The sequence below is a fragment of the Phyllostomus hastatus genome, unplaced genomic scaffold, assembly GCF_019186645.2.
Source record: "Phyllostomus hastatus isolate PE091 unplaced genomic scaffold, TTU_PhHast_1.1 phas_scaffold_345, whole genome shotgun sequence".
Taxonomy (NCBI): Eukaryota; Metazoa; Chordata; class Mammalia; order Chiroptera; family Phyllostomidae; genus Phyllostomus; species Phyllostomus hastatus.
In genome coordinates, this window is record NW_025334024.1 from 17,572,051 (window position 1) to 17,598,032 (window position 25,982).

At 57.0% G+C, this 25,982-nt stretch overlaps 2 protein-coding genes across 5 annotated transcripts; both read left to right on the forward strand.

Annotated features, from left to right (window-relative positions):
• Nucleotides 1-1,304: 1,304 nt before the first annotated feature.
• ZDHHC1 (zinc finger DHHC-type containing 1) lies at nucleotides 1,305-21,839 on the forward strand. Of its 2 annotated transcripts, none has more exons than XM_045819133.1 (12): nucleotides 1,305-1,593; nucleotides 8,014-8,060; nucleotides 9,664-9,906; nucleotides 14,157-14,332; nucleotides 16,122-16,223; nucleotides 16,606-16,730; nucleotides 16,831-16,989; nucleotides 17,256-17,368; nucleotides 20,149-20,231; nucleotides 20,482-20,575; nucleotides 20,716-20,731; nucleotides 20,840-21,839. In XM_045819133.1, the coding sequence occupies exons 3-12, from the start codon at nucleotides 9,664-9,666 to the stop codon at nucleotides 21,130-21,132; spliced, it is 1,404 nt and encodes a 467-aa protein (XP_045675089.1). In that variant the 5' UTR covers nucleotides 1,305-1,593; nucleotides 8,014-8,060; the 3' UTR covers nucleotides 21,133-21,839. The 2 variants fall into 2 exon arrangements, with proteins under 2 accessions (XP_045675089.1, XP_045675090.1); XM_045819134.1 differs by having other exon boundaries at nucleotides 20,506-20,575.
• Nucleotides 21,840-22,218: 379 nt separating this feature from the next.
• Nucleotides 22,219-25,982, forward strand: TPPP3 (tubulin polymerization promoting protein family member 3). Of its 3 annotated transcripts, none has more exons than XM_045818777.1 (4): nucleotides 22,219-22,378; nucleotides 24,846-25,039; nucleotides 25,154-25,307; nucleotides 25,423-25,982. In XM_045818777.1, exons 2-4 carry the CDS (start codon nucleotides 24,852-24,854, stop codon nucleotides 25,609-25,611), a joined length of 531 nt encoding a protein of 176 aa, XP_045674733.1. In that variant the 5' UTR covers nucleotides 22,219-22,378; nucleotides 24,846-24,851; the 3' UTR covers nucleotides 25,612-25,982. The 3 variants fall into 3 exon arrangements, with proteins under 3 accessions (XP_045674733.1, XP_045674734.1, XP_045674735.1); XM_045818778.1 differs by having other exon boundaries at nucleotides 22,222-22,368; XM_045818779.1 differs by lacking the exon at nucleotides 22,219-22,378 and adding an exon at nucleotides 24,578-24,729.

Consider the following 25,982-nt stretch of genomic DNA (forward strand, 5'->3'; position numbering starts at 1 on the left):
GATTTCTGGGTTACCATCTCTGTTTGACCCTAAGTTCTCCATTCCACAAAGGAGCTGAGGAGCAATCTTGTATTTCTGAGGCCAGAGTAGGCACTGACACATATTTCACATCAAGTTGGAGTTTATCAGCCCTGGAAACATGACTTTCAATCATAGAGAGATAGTCACTTGCACAAGACTTTCAACCGGCATGCAATAGAGCAGTTGTTGAGCAGAGATGTTAGAGACTGGGATGTTTTGAGCAGGTAACCAGCTGGCTGCTGAACAACTCTAGAGCCTTGGAGATATGGATTCAATGGCTGGTGGAAAACAAAGGCTCTTCGGTTTTTTTTGTTTGTTTGTTTGTTTGTTTTGTTTTTACCTGAGTTCATGGCTTTCAGGGAAACCAGGTCCACAGGGAGGTCCACAGGCAGGGAGAGAGAAGAGAGTCCACAGGCCCTGGACCAGAGGACACAGGTGCCTCCCGTGTCAGCCCCCAGGGCGGCTTAGGTTATGGCCTTGGTGCCCTAGAGGGTACTTATCAGACTGTTTAAAAAAGTTTTTTTTTAAAGGACTTGACTTATTTTTTAGACAGAGGGAAAGGGAGAAAGAGAGGTAGAGAAACCTCAGTGTATGAGAGAAACATCAATTGGTTGTCTCTTGCACGCAACCCAGGCATGTGCCCTGACTGGGAATTGAACCAAGATGAACCCGTGACTTTCAATTCTCAGGCTGGAGCGCAGCTCACTGAACCACATCAGCCAGGACACTTTTCAGCCTGTTTATTGCTATAGGTGATCCTGATCCTTGGAATAACCTGGGTAAGAGGAGCTCAGGGTAGACCAAGATTGAATTTCCCACCAGCCTGGAAGATGGGGGCTCCCAGTAGGATTTATGCTTGATTTACAGGAAATAAAGGAAGGAGGTATTTTGCACAACACATTTTAAGCTCTTATACTTCACACTGTATAGTATGGGGCACCTGCATATTTATTTACTTATTTGCTTAGTTCTATCGTCCCCTTAGCAGGGGCCTCATGGGTGGTCTCCACAGTATACCCAGTGCCCTGCACAGCCTCATTAAAATGTGCAGGAATATCCCTGAAAATGGTGGTCTCGGTAGAAGCTGGAAGAGGGTGGTTTTGGAACAAGTTTTAGGGTTTCGAGAAGACAAACTGGATTGGAGTGGTGGGAGAATGAGTTTTCTAGCAGAAACGCTGTAAAGGAACGGTGAACCGGCCGGCTCAGCCGGGGTGCAGGCGCGAAGTGAGGCAGCGCGGTTTGGCCGCTGTGGGGCGCCGTAGCTCGCGCCGTTGCCAGGGGAACGGGTCCAGCGCCGGACGAGGCCCAGCCAGCCTCGGCCCGGCCCGGCTGTACAGCCATCAGACCCCTGGATCCGGAGCCCTAGGACTAGCCGTCCTAATCTCCGCCGCACAGCTCGGGATGGGGCTCGGCTCCGGGGTGCGCCGCCGCCCGTTCCCGGGGGCCGTCCGGGCCGCGAGGGTCTGAAGCGCGGCCGCCCGGGGAAGGGGGGCGTGTGGACGGCCAGGCGCGAGGGCTGAACCTCTGGGAGACCTTGGCGGGGCCGATCTGGCTGGCCTAAATGACGCGCAGGTGAGGAGCTACCGCCGCGGTATTCTCACCTCGAAGCCTGGCCTGAGCCACTAGGCTGCGGCTGTCACCACCCAGCGGTGTTCTGCCTCGCTTGGGCCTGGAGCCCGCGGCCTTGGCCGCAGGGATCCGTCAGAGCGCGGGGCTCCCTTCTAGTATTTACCAGGCTCACAGATCTGCATTGAGTGCCTACTGTGTGGCAGGGGAGGGGCCACGGGGGGCTCCAAACAGCCAATCTCCAGACCCCGTGGAGGGCGGGGGCGGGGGTGGACAGGTGCCAGATACACGACTGAAGTGATTTGAGGTGGGGATAAGGGCTCGGGAGGTGAAATGGAAGAAGGTGGCCGAGGAGGGTCTGTTGTCAAAGTTGACTGAAGGTACGAGCTGAAGGTTGGAAAGGAGCCAGCATCGTGAGCAGGGGAGGGGTGTCTCTGGAAGAATGAAAGGCAAATGCAAAGGTCTGGAGTCAGCCAAGTACTATGGTGAGGGAGCCCTGGAGGATGTGGTGGGAGTTTCAACTTTGTTCTAGCAGGAGGAGGAAACCGTTGAAGAGTTTTGATGAAGTTTCAAGTTTTGAAAAGCTCACCTCGCTCTGGTTGCTGTGGGCACGACCGGGCACACCAGGAAGTCAGTTGAGGGTCATCCTGGTTCTGCCAGTCTCGCTGTGCCTCCCAGGTGAACTTGCTCAGTCTTTCTGAGCCTCGGTGTCCTTACTCATCGGTGAAAGGGGGATGTTGCCCTGCACGGTGTTTCTAAGAGAGAAAGTGAGGGCCCAGCTACCCCTGAGGCCAGTGTCTGGAGAGGTCTCTGAGAACAGATTGAAATGATAGGATGTAACTCAAGAGAGTGGCGAGGGTTTTACTAAGTGAATTCCTTCAAAGCACTTAAGGCAGTGCCTGGCACCAAAGTGACCCCTAAATGCTAGCGGTGGTTATTATCATCGAAGCCCTGTGGGGGAGCAATCATGGAGGCTTGGATTAAGGTGATGGCCGTGGAGATGGTAAGAAGTGGCTTAGCTTCCCTCACGGAAGGAGAGGCGGCTTTAGAAGTGGATGGAGGGTGGTCCCTACTTTTGTGGAGCTGGCGGTTCACCGTGGGGGACGGGTTTATAAACAGATAATCTTCATAAGATGGAATAAAAGCAATATCGGTGCTTAATTAACCAGTTTTTCCCCCCTTTTGTTTTTCTTACTTTGTTCTGTCACAACTTTGTTCTTAATGACTGTTTCTTGGCGGGTGGTCTTCAGGGCTTGCTCCCTATAATCAAGTGAGTTGATTTCCTGGTTAAAGTCAACAACCCTTGCCTCCACTCACTGGCCACGGTTCTGCTCCCTGTCACTCCGTCCTTGTCCCCAGTTTGCGGCCATTGCTTCTGGAGGAGAATGGCACAGAAAATGTTTGCAGGCCACATCAACTCGGGAATGACGGAGGTTCCCAGCTCCCCTTGCCACAGCATCGGACCCCTGCACGTTGTCAAAGGGAGAAGCCCAGCCTCCCCTGAGGCCGGTGCCTGGGGGGCAGGTCTATGAGAACGGCTGGGAGCTCCAGTTTATTTTCTGGGAGTTGTGGTGGTGTGCATCTCTTAGTCAGACTAGAGCACCTTCTAGAATTTTAAGGCCACAGACTTCTCTGGGACCTGTGGGGAATTTTAATCAACAAAGTACTTGCCCCCCAAAGTTCCTTTTAAAGACTTTTTACACTGTAAAACAAGGCACCCTGCCCTCCTTTAGGTGGTTAAATTGGGCATCTGTTAACTCTTGGTGAAAATTATTTCCAAAGCAGATCCCGGGAGAAAAACATTTACCTTATTTAGAAATATCCATAGAAAACCTCTCGCACAGCAACCATAAACCCTCTCGCTAAACCAGGAGAGGCCGGGAGCATCTTTTCTGTGGCGCGTGCCTTCCCTTTGGGTTCGGAGCTGCGTGGGCCCCTGACCAAGGCCTAGAACAAGGTCCCACCCAGCATCTCCTTCCTTGCACTGCCTGGTTGTCTGCCTCCGGCTTGAACAAGACCCCAGCGGCCCGTGGGGAGCTCTGCAGCGCTTGCTCACGGCCCTTTAGCTGGACTAGTCGGAACTGCTCTTGAGATGAGAAAACGCTGAACTGAAACTGAGCACTCACGTTGCCCGGTTGTCAGGCAGGAGCTCCTTGTTTGTTTGGCGGAGTACAGGCCCTGGCTCACACGAGCACATTCGGTCCTCACTGGCCTGCTCGTGGGGCCAGCAGGGCAAAAGGTGACACCGTGCAATTATTTATTATTTGACAGGTTTTTTCTTTTTTTTCCCAAAAGCAGTGCATGCACGTGGCTAAAAAAAAAAAAGTAAACAGTACCAAAGAGTACATAGTAAAAGCAAATCTCTTTCTCACCCCCAGACACTAGATCCCCTTCCCAAAGGCTGACCCTCTGTTCGCGTCCTTGTGTTTCCTTCCAGAGGGAACCCGCACACACGGGGACACAGATGTCTGGCCACCGCCTCTGTGTTTGCTCGCACGGTAGCACGCTCCACAGCCACCGCACACCTTGCTTTTCCACTTACCTGTCATTCCCTCCTCCCTGTTTTTAATGTGGAGTCGAGTACTGTTGTGTGGATGTGCCATGGTTTGTTTGTATTGTTTTTTGTCCTTTATTATTACAAACAAGACTCAGTGTGTCTTTGTACACTTTGTGAGTGTGCGTCTGGGATACATCTGTACAAATGTGGGCCTGAAGGTGCATGTGTTCTAAAGCTTGGTAAGCATTGCCTTCGAGCTAAATGTGTTTGAAAGGTGGGAGAAGGGGAAACCCAGAGTGTCTCTGTGACATTTGCACCCCCTGCCCGAATTCCTCAACCTGTGAGCTGCAGTGCAGGGTCCAGAACCAGGCTCTGTCTCTGGGCTTAGCCCTTCAAACCTTGCTCCAACCCGCCCCCGCCCCACCGCCCCATTGGCGGCTCAGGTCTCTGGGCCGTCCAAACCTCTCCTCTGACTCCGTCCCTCCTCTGACCCTCTCTCCCCATCCGGTGGCCTCTCTCCACAAGCTCCCTTTGGTAGTTGAGTTGGTGGAAATCGCTTGTGGAAATCCTCAGCCATCTTGCAGGACTCCCGCAGTGCCCTCTCCAGGGCTGGTACTTGCCCTCAGTTTGCTTCTTTGGACAACTCTGCGCCTGAGCTGCAGAATCACATTCCTCACTGTTTTTCCCGTTGGAGTGGAGGTGGCGAGGGGAAAGTGGATCAGTCATGCAACTATTCTATAGTTGCATGTTTTACAGTTCTCATAAAGAACTCGAAATGTTAAGATTCCCCTTCCAGGTAGCCCAGCCTTATTTGGAGATGCTATTTCAGGCTTTTAGCAGTTGAATGTTAACATGAACAGATTACTGTCATCCTGGCAATGGGCTTCACCTTGTTGGGACAGGGCGGGGGGTTCGTCCTGCATGACCCCTGAGCCTGCCTTAGATGGCAGGCGGGTCCTTAGCTTACCAAGGTGACAGCTGCCTTTGGCGCTGACATTCCATGGGGCCTCTTCCCTCTCGCCTTCCCTCTGTCTCCGCCAGCTTGACTCTGTGGTTTGTTCCGTGGCAGCAGAAGGTATGTGAAGAGTCTTACCAAGGCCTGTGTATCTCTCAGCCGCCAAAGATGCAGCTGGGGACTCAGTGGGCTGGAGGGAGCGTATGGACTTGACTTCCACCTCCCAGCCATCTCCTCCCAGTGTACAGGGCTGCTAGTTGCTGTGGTGTTACCGCCCCCCACACCTTTTCCTCTCTCGCTCGTGCTCACTCCCCCACAAAGTCAAAGCTTTGGGCCTAGAAAGCTTTCCAGCCCTGGCTGGTGTGGCTCAGTGGATTGAGCTCCGGCCTGTGAACCAAAGGGTCGCTGGTTTGACTCCCAGGCAGGGCACGTGCTTGGGTTGTGGGCTGGGGCCTGTGGAAAGCAACCTATCTCTTGTGCATTGATGTTTCTCTCCCTTTTTCTCTAAAAATAAATAATTTTTTTTAAAAAGAGAAAGCTTTCCAAAACTCCTATCACCTTTCTGTCATTCTCCTGCTTTAAACTTCCTGTGACTCCCTGTGGCTCTTTCAGTAGTACCCACTTCCTCACCTGGCCCCCTGGGATCTAACCCTGCAGCTCCCCAGGGCCTGCCTCTCTCTCCCTCTCTCTCTCGCTCTCTCTCCTTTCCTCTCCTCTCTGCCCTTGCCTGCTCACCTTGCCCTCAGACCCTTGCAAAGCTGCTAAAATACCCCTTCACGCATTGCCCTGACGTCTGTCTGGGTACCCAGAGAGCAAGCCCCAGAGGGCTGGAGCCTGGTCTCACCTGTGTTTACAAACTCAGTGCACATAGGGGGCCAGGCCCCCATACGTGCTGGTTGGGCCAAGGCATGAGTGTGCAGGCTGGTCACACTGTCCAGGAGCAGAGCCACGGATCTTTCACTCTGGTCTCCTTGAGAAGTGCTGAGAGGGGAGGAGGGGCCAGAGTGACCCTGGGTCAGGTGACAGTGCTTGGTCCCATTTTGGATTCTCTCTGACCTCCCAGTTTTTTTGATCAAAATCTTTTGGGCCAAAAGGATGTGTGGTTACCAGCTCTACAAGGGCAAATGTCATCAGTTAAGAGCTGGCCAGCCCAGGCTTTGGGGCAGGTGGCATGTCTCCTGACCGGATCGGGTGTCCAGACTTCTGCTCCAGCTGCAAGGGACTCAGACCTACCAGCGCTGTCCCCTCATCCACAGTCTCACCCAGGTACCTCTCTGGGCCAGGGTGCCCTGGTTTCGAGTCGGAGCCACTTGAGAGGCTGTTTGCGTAGGCTCCTGGCCTCAGATGGTGCCTCCTGCTGCCTCGGGTGTCTGGCTGCTGCAGGACTGGGGGTGCCTGTGGTAACTGTGAGGCCACTCCTGGCAGCAGGAGCATATCAGCCTTGTACCTCTGCTTCTTTCTTTAGAAAGTCCCTCAAGGTGTAGGGCTGTTAAGGTGGGGAGATGGCAAACAGAAAGCTAGGACTGCCCTGGCTGATATGGCTCAGTGGATTGAGCGTGGGCTATGAACTGAGGGGTCACTGGTTCAATTCCCCGTCGGCGTATATGCCTGGGTGGCGGGCCAGGTCCCCAGTGGGAGCCACATGAGAGGCAACCATACACTGATATTTCTCTCCCTCTCTTTCTCCTTCCCTTCTCCTCTCTCTAAAAATAAATAAATAAAATCTTTAAAAAAGAAAAGAAAAGAAAAGAAAGCCAGGACTTAGGGACCCTAGTTCGTGGGTTCCCTTAAAGTTACTGCCCTGGTGATGATGTCGCCAGATAAGCGATGTGCAAGCCTGGGGGTTTGCCCCTCCTCCAAGCAGAACCATCGGCTGAACTGTATTCACTGGGCTTGAGCTGGTCACCTTTGACTATTTCCAGAAATCAGGGACAAAACAATTTTTTTTAAAGATTGATTGATTTTTTTTTTAGAGAGGGGAAGGGAGAGAGAAAGAGAGGGAAAGAAACACCAATATGTGGTTACCTCTCATGCGCCCCCTTCTGGGGACCTGGCCTGTAACCCAGGCATGTGCCCTGACTGGGAATTGAACCAGCGCCCCTTTGACCCACAGGCCAGCACTCAACCACTGAGCCACACCAGCCAGGGCCAAGGATAAAACTTTCCTACCACTGGGGACATCCAAAAGAAAGTGATGCCAGCTTTTTAGTCACCTTTGATTGAAGGTGAGAGGGTTAGAATGGCGACCCCGCGGCCCAGCTCCTGTGACACTGTTCCTTGAGACCACTGCTGTAAGAAAGCTACTTCCACCAACCCCGTCACTTTGGCCTTACACCTCATAGAATGCCAGATATCAGGTGCCTCAGTCTGGAGAAGTGAGAACAGCCCACCCGAAGGGCTATTTTAAGGGTGGTTCTGATGCCTACCATTTAGGGAGCATTTCTGTGGCAGGCTTCACCTGCAGTGTCGCTGATCTGTCCGCGGCCCGCGGTAGGCAACCCTGATCCCGTTTTTCAGAGGAAGAAACTCAGGGCACTCGGCTAGCAGGTGCTGAGCCGGGACTTGAACCCAGATCTTTGGCCTCCAAAGCTGGAGCCCTTTTCTTGCCGTTTGCTGCTGCTTATTGAAGACAAAGCCAATGACCCAAGGATTCCAGTTGAATCCCTGGAAGAAAACTAGGATCATCTCATTTAGCCTTGAGATGAAGCTACTCAGAAGTGGCTGCAGATATGCCAGGCTTGGCTTTCAGGAGGCTCTGAGCCTCGGGTGGGATGAGCGTTCAGTAGTTAGGCTAACAGCCAGTGGGCAGGGGCGCTGGGGCGGAGGAGGCATGGGTGCGTGGTGTCCATGGGGACCCGGGAGCTGTGGGTGCGTGCTGGCTGTGCAGACTGGAGGCAGGGCGACGGGGCCAGATGGCTTCGGGCGGGCCGGGGCTCCACACCATTTACTGTGCCCACATTTCCTTTTATTGCAGATGTTCTCCAGTCAGCAAACATTCACTGAGTACCTTCTGTGTACAAGGTATGTTCTGGGTCCTTGGGGGAGGGCATGTAGGGAGCAGAGGTGAATGAATCACAGTGTATTTACTGCCCTTAGGGGAAGCTGGAGAAACAGGGCGGCAGGGGGTGCAAACACACAGGTATGGCAGTGTTCCAAATGGCAAAGCCACTTGCCCGGTAAAGACTGAGCATGAGGGCCCTGGCTCCACTTGGAGTACCCCCCCCCCCCCGCCAGGAGACACTTTCAGTGGGCCTAGGGTCAAGTTCCATTTGCTGGGCTGAGAAGTGAGGCAGGCGCATAGGCATGGACTCCCGAGAGTCCAGCTGCCAGGGCTTTGTCTCCAGCTCTTGGCCTTCCCTGCAAGAACTCCAACTGGGCCTGTCTCTCCGATATGGTGCTGCCTATCCAGGCTCTAGTCCCTTCTCAGGCCCAGAAGATACTAGGGGGCCTGGGGCTCTTCTTCCTGTAATGATAGGCCCACCCTGCCCGCCCTGCCTGTGACTTTGGCCACCAGGCCAGCTCTTGGGCCTAAGGATGGCTGTGTGGTAGTGCTGCCATCTGGTGGCCAGTTCTGGCCAAGGCCTGGCCTTCCCTGAGCTCCCTCAGGTCAGCCCACCTTTCACCTTTCCTTATTTTATTTTATTTATTTTCAGAGAGAGGGGGAGGGAGGGAGAAAGAGAGGGCAAGAAACATCCATGAAACATCCATGTATGGGAGAAGAGAGAAACCAGTACAAGAGAGAAACCGATCACAGTAATCGGTTGCCTCTTGCACGTCCCAACTAGAGACCTGGCCCGCAACCCAAGCAAGCATGGGCCCTGACAGGGAATTGAACCCGAGACCTTTCAGTTTGCAGGCTGGTGCTCAATCTACTGAGCCACACCAGCGAGGGCCAGCCCACCGTTCTGCGCTCAGTGCACCAGGCCCAGATTTTACTTGGAGGAGCATGACCATTTCCTCTGCTGGAGGGAACCCAGGAGGAACCCTCCCCTCGCTCTTGTGTGCTAGCTCCTCCCCAGCCAAGAATCCTCAGCAGCTCTTCTGAGGCACAGGGGAGACTCCTCGGTTCTCCCTGCCCTAAAGGAATTACACGCTTGCCCGGGGCAGAGGGCAGATTCCCCTTCGGAACAACTCCACTCCCTGTTTCCCTTAACAAATGGTAAGGGGGCCCTCTCTGACACTTGCATTTGGGCCACAGGACAGAGGTGACTAATCGTAACAGAATCAGCATGTGTTCTCATCGCTCTGGCCCCGGCTCGATATTGTTACCAGATGAGAACATGTCTTACTGGGTTTAACTTTGATGGCTGTGGAGACAGAACACTTGGAGTAACAGGCAGCCCCACTGTGTCCTGAGTAAACCCTGGACCCTGCTACCTTGCACTGGCCGGGGCCGGGGCCACAGCTGGCTCTGGGGCTTTGAGACCACACTCCACTACCACGCTCCCCCACTGCTCGGCCTCATCATGCTAGGGCACCGGGTTCCCCTGCAGAGTAGCTGGGAGGTGGTTTTACACCCCAGCCTGCTTCCCCCACTGCTGAAAGCTGGCTGCAGGCATGGGCTCCGGGCTCCAGCCCAGGCCTCCTCAGGCTAATGCTGCCTCTGCTCTTTCTCCCTCTGGAGATGAACATCTGCAACAAGCCCTCCAACAAGACAGCCCCTGAGAAGAGTGTGTGGACAGCGCCCTCGCAGGCCAGCGGACCCTCCCCGGAGCTGCAGGGCCAGCGGTCACGCCGGAATGGGTGGAGCTGGCCCCCTCACCCGCTCCAGATTGTGGCCTGGCTGCTGTACCTCTTCTTCGCTGTGATCGGCTTTGGGGTCCTTGTCCCCCTCCTGCCTCACAACTGGGTGCCCGCTGGCTATGCTGTATCCTTGGGAGAGTGTCGGGCTCGTGCAGGGGATTGTGGGGGCAGTGGATGGAGAACATGGCAGAGGCCTGAGGGTGGGCTCCGGAGCCTCAGGCAGCACGGGCAGGTGCTGTCTCCTCCCGGGGTGGGCGAGGGGACCAGGTGCCTCCCTGCCTGGCCTCCAGCCTCCATGTGGCCCCTCTGCCTGATGTGGTGACCCTCCAGACTAAGGTCCCTGGGAGCATTTCAAGCCCCACAGCAGAAGGGAACCCCGTCAACCAGGGTACCACTTGAAGGCTCTCTTTAGGTTAATTGTGTCCAGAGCTCAATAAGGAATAAGTTAGAGAGTAATTATTTCATTTATGAAATAATTTTTCACTTTTCAAAAAGGGCCATAGAATTCTTGTACATAGTAAGGTTTCTGGTACATTTAAAGTGTGTTTTTATTTTGGACAGGTTATTATGCTATGCTATACTCATTGATTTTGTAAATCCTGCCCTTTTAGGGTAAGATTGAATTGACAGGAGGGAATAAAAGTGCCCTGGAGGCTCCTGGGAACAATGACAAACAGGAACCTGCAGGAGCCTAATGCTGAGACTGCAGTGGACGAAGCCGCAAGGCTCAGAGATGGGAGCGCAGGGGGCGGACACGTGCCCCGCCCAGAGGGCGCCCGTGCGCATGCGCCCTGGCGTGTGTGGTTCATGGAGACGATTCTCAGGGAGCAGAGCTCGGGCAAACTGGAGGTTCGCAGGGATGAACTTGAATGCCTCAGACGTAGAGTCAGCAGCGGAGCTTGGTCCCAGCTCAGCCCTTTCAGTGCTGCCCAAGGCTGAGCAGCTTCTGCCAGCTCTTTGGGTCTCAGCTGTCTGACAGGAAGAGTCCTGCCTGCTTTCCAGGGTGGGGACAGGGAGCACGCGAGGACGTGTGTCTGAGCTCCAGAGCGCACGAGCCTTAATTGTGAGCACACTGTCTTGTATGGGGCACGGGGCACGTGGCAGAAATAACAGAGCGCTGGGCTGGTGAGTGACAAGGGCAAGTGTGTGGAGAAGGGACTCCAGAGAAGGCTGCCACCCTCGGGCACCAGCAGTATTGCTGGGGGACTTCCTGGGCCTCGCCAGCTCCGTAAGTGGGAAACTGGACTTTCCCTGAGGTGGCCAGTAGGTCTTAGTCAAGGCTATTAACTAGAATGCTTCGTGGGATTTTCTTCTCGGGATGTGGAACGGGCACACCCCTCACTCAGGAGCCGCTGGGCGTGTGCCATGTGGTCTGAAGTGAGTGCAATCGGAACAAATAACAGGAGACAAGGAACCGTCACTTGCTGAGCACTTTTATGTGTGAAGCCTGTGCCGACCCCTGTACCAGGATTATCTTATTTGACCCTCAATAGTTTGAAGGTATCCCTCCCATTCTACTAAGAAATTGGGGCTCAGAGAGATTAAGTGACTCCCCGAGGTCACACAGCTGGTACCTAGCGAGGCCAGCAGCGATCCTCAGGCTCCGGGGCGGTTTGAGGGTTTTGCCCTCACCACATTCACTGCTTTGGGTGACGTGGCGGCTCACAGAACCACCAGGTCTGGCACCCCGTCCAGGCCTGGATGGCTCTCCTTCCTTCCGTCAAAGCCACCGTCCTTCTGCGGGCTCCCGCAGGTGAGGTAGGGCAACGATAGGTACCCAGTACCCACCTCGGGCCTGGATCTGGCCTGGGACCTAGGGTTGCAAAGCCTAGCAAGACAGACCCCCGGCCCTGGGTGCTCAGCCTCCCGCTGGGGAAAGCCTTGTAGACCAGGGACAGTCCTGTGGTGAGTGTGGAGGTACGGCTCCTAGAGGATACTGCGTGTGGATGCAGGAGGAGGGCCACCAGACCAGCATCGCCACCGGCCCAGACGCATGCCTGCTGTCCACAGCGTCCCCCCTCACCAGTGCTTAACCCACCTGTCCAGTTGCTCTCGACTCCGCCTCTTATCTGCATCACCTGTATCCAGTCCGTCATCCAGTCCTGTTGATTTTACCTCCTAAATGGCCATCGAATCGCCCTCTTTCCCCCACTGCCATCCGCCTCTCTTTTCTCCAGGACAATTGCCTTGCCTAACCTGCCCCCCGACACGCGCTCTCACCCTGGCCAGTCCGCCTGGGTCCCTGCAGCCACACTGCCCTTCCAAAAAGCAGACATGACGAAGTTGCTCCCCAGCTACATACCCTCTAATGGCTCTTTTTCTGCCTTGAGGGATGAGGGTCCAGACGCTCAAGGCTGTGTTCTGGCCTCTGCTTGTCTCGCCAGCCCCTTATGCTATGTCCTCCGTTGTTCTCTGCCGTGACCCCAGCCTCTGCCTGCAAGCCCCCGGCCTCTCTCTCCCCCCGAACACCCAGCTAGGTCAGGGGTCAAGAACTGACAGCCCACAAAGCAGTTTGGCCTACAGATTTTTAAAATTTTGAGGGATGATTAACACACAGAAGGACAGATTTTAAATGTTCCTTTGGCAGGTGGGTTTTAAAAAATTATTTCCTTGTCAACATTTAAAAAATAAGAGGCCTCACATAAAAATCCAGATTTCTGGTTCCTTTAGAAAAGCCAGAATTTGGTGGCATGGACCCTGGTTCCTTTTGGGGGGGGGCGGGGCCTCAATCTCGCATGGCAGCCCTGGGCTGAGCCGGAGTCACCCCTCTGGTTGGGACTCTGCTTGCCCCCAGTAACGAGCCAGGTCCTTGTTACCCATTCCTCTTCAAGTCTCAGCTGAGACGATACTTTCTCAGCGAAGCTTTCTGGGTCCCTTCAGGCTAGCTGAGGGTCACACAAACTCACACAGTCCCATGAACTGTCTTCACTGTAATCAACCCGTCATTTGATGAACATTTGCGTTTCCCAGCAGGCTGCAGGCTCCCGGGGGCTAGGGACCATGTCTGTTTCGCTCCTGCCATGCCCCTCAGCGCCTGGCGTAGAGAAGGACCTGGTGAACAGTTGGATGAATGAACCAGGTTGTGGGGGCGGGAGAAGTGCTGGAACAGGCTGGAAACGGAATGCCTGCCCACATTCAACGTGTCGGAAGAGAGGCTGGAATGGGGAGGAGTAGTGGTTGCTGATACCAGCGGGGTTTGAGAGGAGCCAGAGCGTAAGGGGCCTGGGCACTGAGCTGAGAGTAAACTCTAGCGTGAGGGCCATTGGAAGCCATTGTAGAGGGCAAGGCTTTAGGTTGAAGTTCTTCAAAGCTCACTTTGGGACCAAGTGAAGGGCGGACTCAAGGAGACTGAGAGAGGAGGAGCAGAGTCGGGAGGCTGTGGAACAGCCCAGGCAAGAGGTAAAGGCCTGACCCACAGCCAGGGCCAGAGAGGGGTTTTGGTGGGTCACAGGGTTGTCTCCTTCAACTATGTACCGCACATCAGGGTGGAGCCTGGCCTGTGCACACATATAGGGAAATTTGGAGGAGGAGGACGAAGGGAGGAAAGGAGGTTGGACAGCTGGTGGATGGAAGATGAATGATGGAGGCATGATGTTTTTGCCTGGCTAGCAAGAGGGTAAATGAATGGATGGTTGGCTGCCTGGGTGGAACCTGTTGGTGAGTTTTTAAACAGTTAGACTTTACAGTGCGTTGTCAGCCTACTCATCTCCAGCATTTGGTCCAATCACTGAGCAGATAGGTCCTGGAAGAGCTGTGTTTCAGCTCCAGGAATTAGATATGCTGTCTCTGGTCAGGGCCTGCACGTGTCAGGACGTCCCAGATGCTCAGCCCCAGGGGTCCAAGTACCTGGACTCTATCTAGGTCAGGGGGGCAGTGGGTGCGTGAGGCCCTGTCTGCAGTGATTGTCTGTTGGGCCCAGCTACTGAGAAAGGATGGCCTTTTCCCTCTCGGAACAGACTTCCTGTGAGAGCAAGACAAACAAGCTTAGGGCTTATATTTTGGGTCCCTTGACCTTAGAGGATGGTCTCCTTCAGTCTCACTTCTCATTTTGGAATCTGAAACCAAATCAGAATTGGAGGTCAGACCAGCCAGGGCCTGTGCCAAGCCTGGGACAGTGAGGCCACGGCCCTGTGTTCGGCCCCTCGGCAGCTGCGGGCGGTGCTGGCCTGTGAGCTCTGTTACCAGATGGCTGCTGTCCTCCTCCCTCGGGGGCTGGGTGCGCTGGAGAGGGCTGACAAGGAGGAAGGGGGTGGCACAGGCTAAGAGTCTCTTAATGAGGGAGTCACATGGAGGTGGAGAACAGTTCTCCGGCCACAGGAAGCAGGGGTGGGCTCCCAGCTGGCAGTGTATGAAGTGAACCTTTAACCTGTGGAGTGTATGGGCGCCATCTTTGCCGGCCACCTCGTGGTGCACCTGACTGCTGTCTCCATCGATCCAGCAGATGCCAACGTACGGGACAAGAGCTACGCAGGGCCCCTGCCCATCTTCAACCGCAGCCAACACGCACACGTCATTGAAGACCTGCACTGCAATTTGTGCGACGTGGATGTGTGAGTGCTCACGTGGACCAAGGGCGTGTGTGGGCGATGAGTGTGCCGGGGAACCTGTCTGCGGGAACTCGAGGCAGAGAGGGAAGGGGCATGCCCAGGGCTTTCCAGCCATCCTAACAACACATGTGTTTGTTTGTTTTTTTATAAAGATTTTATTTATTTATCTTTTAGAGAGGGGAGGGAGGGAGAAAGAGAGAGAGAAACATCGATGTGTGGTTGCTGGGGGCCATGGCCTGCAACCCAGGCATGTGTCCTGACTGGGAATCGAACCTGCGACACTTTGGTTCGCAGCCACACATGTGTTTTATACAGTCAAAAATCTTGATTGAGTGACAGAGAACTGGGTGAAGGAGAAGGTAAGGAGAAGGTGATTGGAAACAGAAGATGAGGAATAGCATTTCCAACAGTAAAAGTAGGAAACAGTTGGCATGACCCCACACCCACAAACATTTCTGATGAATAACATGGCCAGTCACCACCCCCCACCCCAATCTCACAAGCGTTCCCAGATAGGGACAAGGAGGGGAGTTGACACTTGAGTGCTTACCGTGTGCCAAGTGCTCGTGAACAACCACCACAGGGTGGGCAGCATCTTTCTCCACAGAGGAGGAAGAGCCCAAAGCTCAGAAAGGCTGAAAGGCCTGCCTGAGGTCATATGGCTATTGGGCAACAGAGCCAGAGTCACTGCCAGCCTGCCTAGTGCCTGAGCCGATACCGTTTACCCACGAGGACTCTGAGGCCCACAGAGGCCGGGTGACTTGCTCCTGCTCCACACTCCTAGTGGGCAGACGAGTCCGTGCGGAGCCCATACCCCCTTGGCTGGTCCAGACTTCCTCCCTAGAGCCCTTCCCTGCTCCTAGAGCTTCCTGCCTCCCAGCCTCAGGTGGAGGATTGGGCATGGGCGTGTGGTCCGAGGGCAGCTCCACGCCTCTGATCTGAAGACGCAGGCAGCCTGTTGGAAGAGGGCCTGTGCAGAGGACCGAGAGAGAGCCCATAGCATTAGTAAGGTGCTGAGGACTTTGGCATCCGACCGTCCTTCCCTTCGCTAGGCGCCAGTCAGCGTGGTGCTCCTCTGGCAGTTGCTGCCCACTCCAGCGCTCCGTCCAGCTCTGGGGGAGGGTTCCCCACTCTTCCACACTCGGTTGGGCTTCCCCAATCCCTCGCTGGGGCTGGGAGATTCCTATTCCTGATGTGACCTCACCTGATCTTTGGTGAACTGCCCCACGTTCACCTGGGTGTCATCTTGCTTGTCTTCCTTTGGCGCCCTTTGGATGAGCCCCAACAAGCTGAGGTTTTCTGGAAGAATGCCAGCATAAGTCCCATAGACTTGTAGGGAAACGGGCACTGGGAAAATGGAGGTGTCTGGAAGAGCAATGCAGGCCCTGAACCTAGCAGCCTTGCTCTGTTCTGCATCCTGGCCCCACACCTGCATCGTCTCCTGGTTCAGCACAAGGGTCCTTGCGTGAAAGGGAAGTCCCATTTCCGTTTCACACCACCGTCACCTGGCACACAGCTCCCAAGTGGGAGGATGTAGTGCCCCCTACCTGTTCTGCCTCTGGGTCCCCAGCTCTTCAGAAACACTGGCTCCTCCAGGTGCCTCGCTTACTCAGTGCCAGCAGAGGGCGCGCACGCTCCCCAGCACCGAGCTCGGTGGTCCCTGGGAGGTGCTGGTGGATAATCCGCTCCAGGCCTAGGACTCTCACTGCTCCAGCCAACTGCTGCAGCGGCCAAGGGGAGGAAAGGGGAGGACGAGGGGGCCAATCGCACTGTTCCTCCTCCCCTCCCACAGGAGTGCTCGCTCTAAGCACTGCAGTGCCTGCAACAAGTGTGTGTGCGGCTTCGACCACCACTGCAAGTGGCTCAACAACTGTGTGGGCGAAAGGAACTACCGGTGAGAGCGGATACAGGCTGAACGGGTGCCTGGGCATGTGCGGGTCTGAGTGTGAGTCGGGCCACTGAGACTGCAGTGGGGTGGGGCGGGGACGGGGGTCTGTGGAGGAGCTGCGTGCTGGTGTGCATCTCTGTGTGCTCCTGATGGCTGCCTCCTGGGGCTGCTGAGGGCGGGTTTGGGGTCTTCCCTCTGCTGGACCAGGGGAAAGTGGGGACCTGGGGGGTGGCCCCCCATCTTTGCCATTGCCCTAAGTTGGGTGAGGAGTTGGGCCTGTGGGATCAGAGGCCTCACTCCCCATCCTAACCATGGGTCCTTCTGAGTGCTGGGCCCTTTACCCAGCTGGAGCACCTGGGTGCTGACAGCTGCCCACGGCTGGGCCCAGGCTCTTTCTACACAGTGTGGCATCTGCTTTACTGGGTGTCCTACTCCTCGTGCTGGTGGCCACTTATGTCTTCGTGGAGTTCTTTGTCAATCCCATGAGGCTGCGTACCAACCACCACTTTGAAGGTCAGTCTGGGCTCCAGGCCTGCGCCCACCCTTCAGTCCCGGGCCTGTTCTGGTCACTGGTCACAGCCCCAGCTAAGCACAGGCTGCCTGTGCCTCACAGTCCTGAAGAACCACACCGATGTGTGGTTCGTGTTCCTGCCTGCCGCCCCCGTGGAGACCCAGGCTCCTGCTATCCTGGCCCTGGCTGCCCTGCTCATCCTTCTGGGCCTGCTGTCCACAGCCCTGCTCGGCCACCTGCTCTGCTTCCACATTTATCTCAGTAAGTGCCCTCCCCAACCCCTGGCACACTTGCCTTGCAGAGGGTAGGGGCCCCTAGACTGCAGGGAGGTGCCAGTTGGGCTGTAGAGCCCTGAAGCCATGCCCCTACCCACTGTTGGCTCTCTGTGGTGGCCTGGTCTCACTCCATGGCTTAGTGTGTATGGGGACAGTGGTTTCAGCCTGGGACCTGGGACCTGGGACCCTCCCTCACCTCCTGAACACCAGGGTCCCCTTTCCCCTGCACTGAGCCCTGTCCTCACCCCTCAGTGTGGCACAAGCTCACCACCTACGAGTACGTCGTGCAGCATCGTCCACCACAGGAGGCAAGGGGGGCCCACAGGCAGCTCGAGTCATGTCCCCCCAAGATGCGGACCATTCAGGTACAGAAGTGGCCCAGAGGGCTGAGGGGGTGGGAGATGGGCACCGGGGGGGTGGGCTGTGCAGCTCGCAGCCAGTGACGAGCAACGACAAAGGGAAGCAGGTCTGGAACAGCAGCTGGGGTAGGGGTGCCGGGTAGCAGGGGTGAAGCCAAGCCTGTACTGAGCACATGCCTGCTTGCTCAAGTGTGGGCCCAGCACAAAGGAGCCCTGCATTTCCCTGACCCTCTGTTTGTGCCGGTCTGCACTCCAAGCATGTGCTGGAGGGTCGGGAACGTGGGAGCCCAGAACCAGGCAGGTTGGAGCTGCGGGGGAAGAGAGGGATGGACCAGTGACTGGGTCAGCAGTTATTTCCACCTATACCCTGAGCCCTTATACGCTATTTAATCCTTAAACCAGCCCACGAGGCAGGTAATGTGGCCACATCCATGTTGCAGATGAGCACACTGAGGTCAAGAAAGGTTAAACAGAAGCTGGGTCTGGGAAGAGTTAAGGTCTTGACACTCTGAAGCAGGAACCCTCCAACCCAGGCTAGGGCCTGGCCAGCCCAGCTGCTGCCCAGCCTATCCCCATTCCCACGCCCCATGGCTTCCTGAGGTCAGCAGCTGAGGGGAGGGGAGGCCCAGTACTCAGAGCCCCCAGGGACTGGGAAGGCAGGGGGCCCAGGCAGGTCCTTGCTGGGAAGGCTGAGCCCTAGATCCCAAGTCCTCATGGCAACTAGACACAAACACAGGCTGGTGGGCGGGTTGGGAGAGGGTTCGGGACCCTGCCTCTCCCGTTCTCATTGCTGGGGGCGGGCCAGGCTGTCAGGGCCGGGGCAGTGGTGGCTATTGGTGGAGACCCCCTTCCTCACCACTGTGTGCCTGCCCTGGTGCTGGGCACTAACCCCGTGTGAGCCAGCACTGTGGCAGCCATCCTGGGGCCTGGGCATCATCCCCATCTCCGCTTCACAGAGGAGTCTGAGGCTCCAGCGGCACAGCGGTGCCCACTGAGGCAGGGCTAGCCCTGAGATGTCCCAGCTCCGGAGCTCTGGTCCCCTGCCCTGTAGTCACGACCTACCTAGACTTTGAAGCCAGATGTGCCAGCAGCAAGGACAGTTAGCGTCATCTGTGAAAGACCTGAGGGAGGCCTTCCCAGTGGGTGTGCGGGAGAGAGAGCAGAGGCTGAGAGGAGCCACGGTACCATTCAAGAATGTGCACGTGTCAAGGACCTCCCTCAGAGGATCCTAGGGACAGCTGTGGTGAGAGGAGGAGGATTTGAGCCGGGACACCCTGGTGACACCCTCAGACTTCCCCAGCCAGCTAGGGCCTAGCTCTTGTCCCATTCTGGCCCCTCGGGCTTCTGGGACCATCCTCTCCGGTTACCAGCTTCCTCTGCCCAACCCTTCTGGAGTCCAGGGACGTCAGGGCAGGCTCTGCCCCTCTCTGCTAGGCCTTGGAGGGGTGCTAGGTTCACAATGGGGAAGGGGAAAGATGTGGAAGGAGGATTACCTTGAGGTCCCAGTCCTTGTGACTGGCCTCAGACCCCTTCCTCTTTCCCAGGGTTCCTCTGCTTAGGCTGGCACCCCACACTCCTACCCCAAGGGCCAGCCTGGGCAGAGGTTGGACGTGCAGCTTGCTGAGGCTTCAATCTCTGCATTTGTGCAGCTGCCTGTGGCCAGCTAGGCTCCGTCCCCTAGATCTGCCAGTGCCCCAGGCAGCCTCCCCACCCCCACCCTGAGCAGGAATGCGGAAGGGGCCCCACTCTGGAGCCGTTGCCCCCAAACATAGCCTTGTTTTAGAGACCGTGTGTGCTGTTACATTGTCGTCTCTGCATTAGTCAGGACGCCTGGGTCTCCATGGAAACAGCTGTGGAGCAAGCGACAGCTGTCCCAGTGCCTTCCCCTTCCTCCCACCCACCTCCTACCCTGTGGGGCGGGGCCTTGTCATGGTCCTGGCCCCGCCCCACATCCTTGGCACCAGGCCTTGCCAGGCTGCCTTTTCCTGGCTTTTGTTTCCTCACCTGCAGTCCGCATAGGCACGCAGCTGGAGCACGTCCTGCCTGCTGGGGTGCAGGCCTAGGTCACTCCTGTGACATCCCAACTTCAGGCCCCTCCGCTTTCAGTCTCTGCAACAAACAGGGTTGCTGTTAGGATCAGCTTCTAAACAAGACAGAATTCACCCATAAGCCTGGTCCTGGATGGGGTCCTGGTGCTGTTTTTTCTACCACCCCACTGCCTTCCCTTTCTGGTTAGGGGTGGGGGGAGACCGAGCATTCCCCAGCAGCCAAGACTGTGGTTGGTACTCTGAGAATTCAGCTTGGCGGGAACTGTGGAGCCATGCACACAACCTTGGGTGCACACCTGGCTTGTGCACAGCCGGCTGCACCATGTCTCAGCTGGGGAAAAATCGGTTTAGAGACTGGAGTCTTGGGAGGGGCTAGGAGCTCAAGAGGGCAGATCTGAGCACCTCTTCCCGTCACCACCCTTGTCTAGAGCAGCTCTTGATGATGCATTGGACCCATGAGGCTGGGGGGCTTCCTGGAGGAAGAGTTTGACTAGATGAAATGAGGAGGTCTGTGGGGATGGGGTGAGGTCCAGAAATGGGTGTTTTAAGCTTCGTCCTGCAAAGGGGTTTTTCCAGCAGAGCTGGGGAGCCTGGAGGAAAACAGCAGACCTCTGCACCCAGACCTCTCACAGAGGCCTGGTTGGAGGGTGTTATGTCCAGGACTGGGTGGTCTCAGGACCTGTAAGACCCTGGGTCCACACCTGGCATCCCAGCCCCCCTCACCCCCACCTTCCCCAGGGGACAGACTTCTACATGCGGACCTTCAGCCACGTGCGTCCAGAGCCCCCTGGCCAGGCCAGGCCTGCTGCAGTGAATGCCAAGTGAGTGTGATCTGGACATGTGCCATCTGGGCATCTCCCATGGGCATGGCAGGGCCATCTGAGGTGGGAGAAAGGGGGCAGGCCAATGCCAAGACCAAAGCAAGGGTCTGGATCCTGCTCACCCTGGCCTTGGACAGATCAGTGCCCCTTTGTTGTCTCCTAGGAAGGGAGGCTTATTTGAGGACCTCCATCTGGGTGGGATTTGCGGGATTATCCACATTCAGAGTTTACCTTCCCACTTCACCCTCAGTTCCTCCCCATTCCTTGCCACCAGCGGCCAAGAGGAGCCTCCACCACCCTCTTCCCCAGAGATTCTCGCTCTGCCCCCTGGGATCCGACCCCAGGTACTGGGTACTGTGCTGGGCCCCCTGCCCCGGGGTGGAAGGGGATGGGAACGAAGCCTCCACTCTGCCTCACTCCTCTGCCTCATTTGATGATGAGGGACCTGGGGAAAGGGCACTCAGGCTCCCTGCTGTCTCTGCAGAAAAAGAGGAAGCCGGGTGAGGGCCCTTCCTGACTGGATCCTGCACCGGGAGCTCCGAGGGAAGGAAAGGTAGGGGCCCGAGAGTGTCGCGGTCCCTAGTCTCACATTTCCATCCACCCCGCAGGGCCCCAGGCCCCGGGCCACCGCTCCAGCTCTTCGTCGGATTCTGCCAGCGCTAGCCCGGTACACGCTGCCGGCCCTGCAGGCACCTACCACTCGGCGTCAGCCGAGTCCATGGATGAGATTCCCGTGGCTCAGACGCGCCTGGGCAGCGCCGCCCTGGCGGTTCCTGGAGGCAGGGGCGGAGAACCCGGGCTGGCGCTGCAGACACTGCAGGCACAGCTGCCTGCTGTTTTCGTGAGTCCGAGCAGCGGGGAGCCCGGGGCACCGGGCGGCCCGGAGGCTGGCCTGGCTTAGCTGGGCCGAGAGGCAGGAGGGCTGAGGAGGAGCGGCCGGCCGGGCCGACCCGACTCTCTCTATGCAACACCCCCACCCTCGCAGAACGAGTGCACTTTAGGAGCCCCTACTGCCGGCAGGATCGGCCCCCCCGCCCCCACGACTCAGCAATACCTGCCCCACTGGCCATGATGCTCCAATAAACATTTTTTATGCTTTTGCGGACTTACTGCAAACTTTTTGAATAGCAAGGGCCGTGGGCCCTCCTGGAATTGGACCATTGCCCGCCAGCCTAGGGGCCGAGGATGGGGTGGGCCCCCTTATAGTATGCGGCCACCCAGATTGTCATATGGAGGTGAACGAGGACCCAAGGTGCGCAGGCACAAAGCTCCTGGTTAGAAAAGATCCTAGAAGGCTGCGTGGAGGAGGCTATTTTTTTTTTTTTTAAGATAAGCGTTTTCACTTGGAGACCAGAGGGGAAGCAGGCTTTGCGTGCGGGAGGCAGCAGAGAGCAGAGACCCGGGAGGTTCAGGAGCTTTATCCTGGCGAAGGATGAGCCGTTAGGTGTACCAGGATGGTGGGACTGGGCACTCTTGATTTGCCCATTGTCCCCTCTCCCCAGTGCTCCTGAGTTGTGACCCGGGGATGCCACACGTTAATTGGAGAGCCATGGTCTTGAGCCAGCTATAGCCTCCACTACCCACTGGCGCCGAGGGAAGGGATCCTCCTATCCTCTGCCCCGCCCCTCACCCTCCCGGTCTCCCCCCTCCCCCCTCCCCCCTCCTTCAGCTGTGGCTCTGGGAAGCTGGCTGTCTGTAGGAGGCGGAGGCCTTGATCTTAGGGTGGAGCACAGAATGGGGGGCTGCTTTCCCATTAGGAAGCCATCGGGGACGTCCAGCGCTGCAGAGGGCTGATCTCCCGGGCGGCGGAGGCCTCGGAGCTGCCCAGGAAGCGAAAGGAGGCGGCAATCTTGGCAGCTCTGCCCACGCGAATCTCCCAGCGTCGATGGGGCGGGGTCCGGTGGGTGGAGCCAGCCTGACCTTGGTCACTCTCCCGCTGAGACAGCCCCGGGGGTGGGACTCGCCGTCTCTATGGAGACCGAGAAACAGGGGATAATACTGCAGAGCCGCCTGAGCTGCAGTCCCGCCCAGGAGCCGGCAGGGAGCAGAGCTGCAGAGCCGCCCGGTCTCCCGCGTCCGTGGGTCCATTCTTGTGTCCTTCTGTCCGTCGAACGCGGGCTGCAGGAGCAGCCACGAGGTAGAAGTCGGTAGGAGAACCCCTGCGCCAACCACCCTAAACAGTATCCTGCATGATAAGGAAGAGGGGTGGGGGTGGGAGCCGCCCGGAAGGGGTCCCAACCCTGGAGGGTACCGAGCTCAAGACGCCAGCTGAGCGCCCTGCCCTGGGACCTAGCGTTCCATTCCCACCCCCACCTTCTTGCTGGGCTGATTGATGACTCCAGCTGTCCCAGCGGGAGCAAGCTGGTGGCCCTGGGCGTGGCTGCTCCATCCATGGCCTGCAGGCCCCTGGGACTACAGCCTGTGACCTGGCTCTATCTGATCAGCCCCGAAATTACCAAGAATGCATCTTCCCACAGAAAGGAGTGAACACTGGATTCAGGAGCCTGCCAGTCTCTAGGACCAGCATCCTGTGGCATGGAAGCTCCCCTAGGCTCTAAACTCCATGAGCAAGCGCTAGGTCTGTGGAGTCCTTGATGGGAGGCTGCAGTGTAGGGAGAGGGAAGTTTAGTGCAGTGTGCACTGGGATTATGGACAGAGTCTCTGCAAAGTGACAGCTGTGGGTGCTCCCAGTTCCAGAAACTGGGACTTAGAGGTGGGTGAGTGTGGTCACTGGCCAGTGGTAGCAGAAGAGCGGGTAGTTGGTAGAGGCCGAGGCCACGGTCACTGGAGGCTCTAGTATGAAAGGCAGAGGTATAAGATGGTTGCTGAAGACATGACTGGTTGGGAGGCTGTAGTGGAGGAGGTGGGTTTGCTCAGGGAGGTCTCAACGCAGGGGGTGTCCCAACATAGTACCTAGGAGTCTGGAAAATGCAGGTCTGGGGGTGCAGACACTGGGGGGCTTCAGTGCAGGGCTGAGTGTGTGGCCAGATGATTGTGGATGTACAAACAAGGTTGGGGGTGTATGGGTGTGGTTGGGGCTGAGGGTGTGTGGAAGGAGAGTGGGGTGTAAGGCTCTGGTTAGGGGTCTCAGGAAGGGCTGTGGGTGCATGGATGGAGCAGCTACAATGCAGGGCCGAGGGTGTGGTCAGGGAGGCATCAGCGCTGGGTTGTTCCAGTGCAGCACTGTGGGTGTGGTCAGAGGACTGCAGGGGGACTGTGGGGGTGGGGGGCACCCTTCAATGCAGGGCTGAGCATGTTTCTGGGGAAGTCTTCAGTACAGGGCTGTTAGTATATATGTCAAGGATGGATGCTGAAAGAATGGTCCAAGCCCTGTCTCGGGGCAGCTGGTGGGAGCAGGGGACTGTAGGAGGGTCTGAGAGGAGCACTTTAGGGGGGTGCTGTGGGTGTTGTGAGGGAGGTTTGAGTACCAGGGGAAGGATGTGATCGGGGGAATAAGGCCGAGGGGGTGGAGGGCCAGGGCTGAGTGCCTACAGCTATGGGAGTGTGGACTGGTGTGGCGGTGCTCAGGGTATGGCCAAGGGGTCTCAGCAGAGGGCTGATGGTGTTGGGGAAGTGTGCTTTGGTGCAGGGTGTAGGCGTGAGGATCACAGGGCCAAGGCCATAGTCCTACTCATCAACATGCATCTGGGGGCTTATAACTCTACAACCCCTACCCTAGGCTAGTCCCCCTACCCTAGGCTAGTCCCCCAATCTCCTGCTCCTCCTCCATTCCACAGACTGGGAGGTTACAGCCCCAATGGGTGGCAAGGGACCAGGAAGCCATGGCTGTGCCCCAGGTGCTGGGAGTGCTAGCGTGCCCCACCCGTGGGTCCCTGTTCCCCAGCCCAACCCAGCCCAGCAGCAATGGGAGCTTCTCCCTGAGCCACTCTGACACCATCCTGCCCTTAGCAACATTCTCCAAGTAGCACCACCCTCCCTTAGCAACCGTCTCCAGGCTTCACAAACTGTGGCCAGGCCAGCCCCAGGCTCCCGCTCCCCTCATGTTTTTGTTTAACAGCAAATAGTAACAAGGTCCTGGCTGGGCCAGCTGCTCCCCTGCCTAGGGCATGCACCCTTGCCTGTGCTCTGGCGCCCTTCTCACCCAGGGCTGGGTCTTGATGGGCCCTCATGACCCTAACAAACACTGTCCTGACTAAATACCTGCCCAACTAGCAGCCTAGCCTGGCCCTGACCCAGCTTGGCATGGAACTCCCAGGGAGGGAGGGAGGCCTGCTCTGCCACTCTCACTTCTACCCAAGCAGGCCTTGTGCCAGGGCCACACAAAGCCATGATCCCAGCTGCTGCCCTCACAGTCTTTCGGGACAGGGCCACTCTGTTCTCAGTCTGGTGTGGGCATCATGATTTCATCTTCTGAACTCCACTTCAAGCCAGGGGCAGCATTAAGCAACAGGACTTTTCTTCTTGGGGCTCTTTCTCAGGGCTTGGGGGCCCAGGGAAACATTGAGTGCTGGCTCCTCTCTGCAGGCAGCTCTTGAGGGTATGTATCCTGAGTGCCCCCAACTCAGACCTTGCAGGTTTTGAGGTAGTGATATTCTGTGCCTTGGGGGCGGGGGAGCAGCTTGACTCAGAGGTGACTGAGGTGGGTCCCTATAGGGTGGCATGGCAGCGAGCACGGACGTGGCTGGGCTGGAGGAGAGCTTCCGCAAGTTTGCCATCCACGGTGACCCCAAGGCCAGTGGGCAAGAGATGAATGGCAAGAACTGGGCCAAGCTGTGCAAGGACTGCAAGGTGGCTGACGGAAAGGCCGTGACAGGGACCGACGTCGACATCGTCTTCTCCAAAGTCAAGTGAGCCCCAGGCAGTCTCTGCTTCTGATGTTCCCAGAAGGTGGGAGTTGAGGGGCTGGAAGCAGGGAGGACGTCAGGAAGGGGGGAAACTCACGGTGCCCACATACCTGGCAGGGGGAAGTCTGCTCGGGTCATCAACTATGAGGAGTTCAAGAAGGCCCTGGAAGAGCTGGCACCCAAGCGATTCAAGGGGAAGAGCAAGGAGGAGGCCTTCGATGCCATCTGCCAGTTGGTAGCAGGCAAGGAACCAGCCAACGTGGGCGTCACTGTAAGTGCCCTGCTGGTCTCAGGGAGATACTGAGGGGCATGTGGGGAATCTCAGCTGGGGTGGGAGGGGCTGGGCTCCCTAACCAGGTGCTCCTGGGGGCACTCTGTCCAAACAGAAAGCAAAAACAGGGGGAGCTGTGGAACGGCTGACGGACACAAGCAAGTACACCGGCTCCCACAAGGAACGCTTCGACGAGAGTGGCAAGGGCAAGGGCATTGCTGGGCGGCAGGACATCCTTGATGACAGTGGCTATGTGAGTGCCTACAAGAATGCAGGCACCTATGATGCCAAGGTGAAGAAGTGAGGCCTGGGAAGAGCCCCCCAGTATGGCAGCCCCATCCAGAGGCTAAGGCCTGGTCTAAGGGGTTCGTGGAACAAGAGAGCCTGGTCCCTTTCCTGCTGGAACTGCCATCCAGAGCTTCCTGCCCAGCCCCACTGGGCCAGCCCACCAGGTCTCTGACCCAGACTGCTCGGTGTCACCTTCCCCTTTCCTCCATGACTTCTGTCCCTCTAGGGACAGCCTGTGCCTATAGCCTCACCGCCCCAACCTAGCCCCGGGCATGGCTAAAACCCCTGACTGCTTGCCTCATATTTAAGCTGCTGCTCTGGCCAAGTGCCTAATTCTTACCCAGACCTCAATAAAGACACCTTTTGTATCAACATGGCCCGGCCACA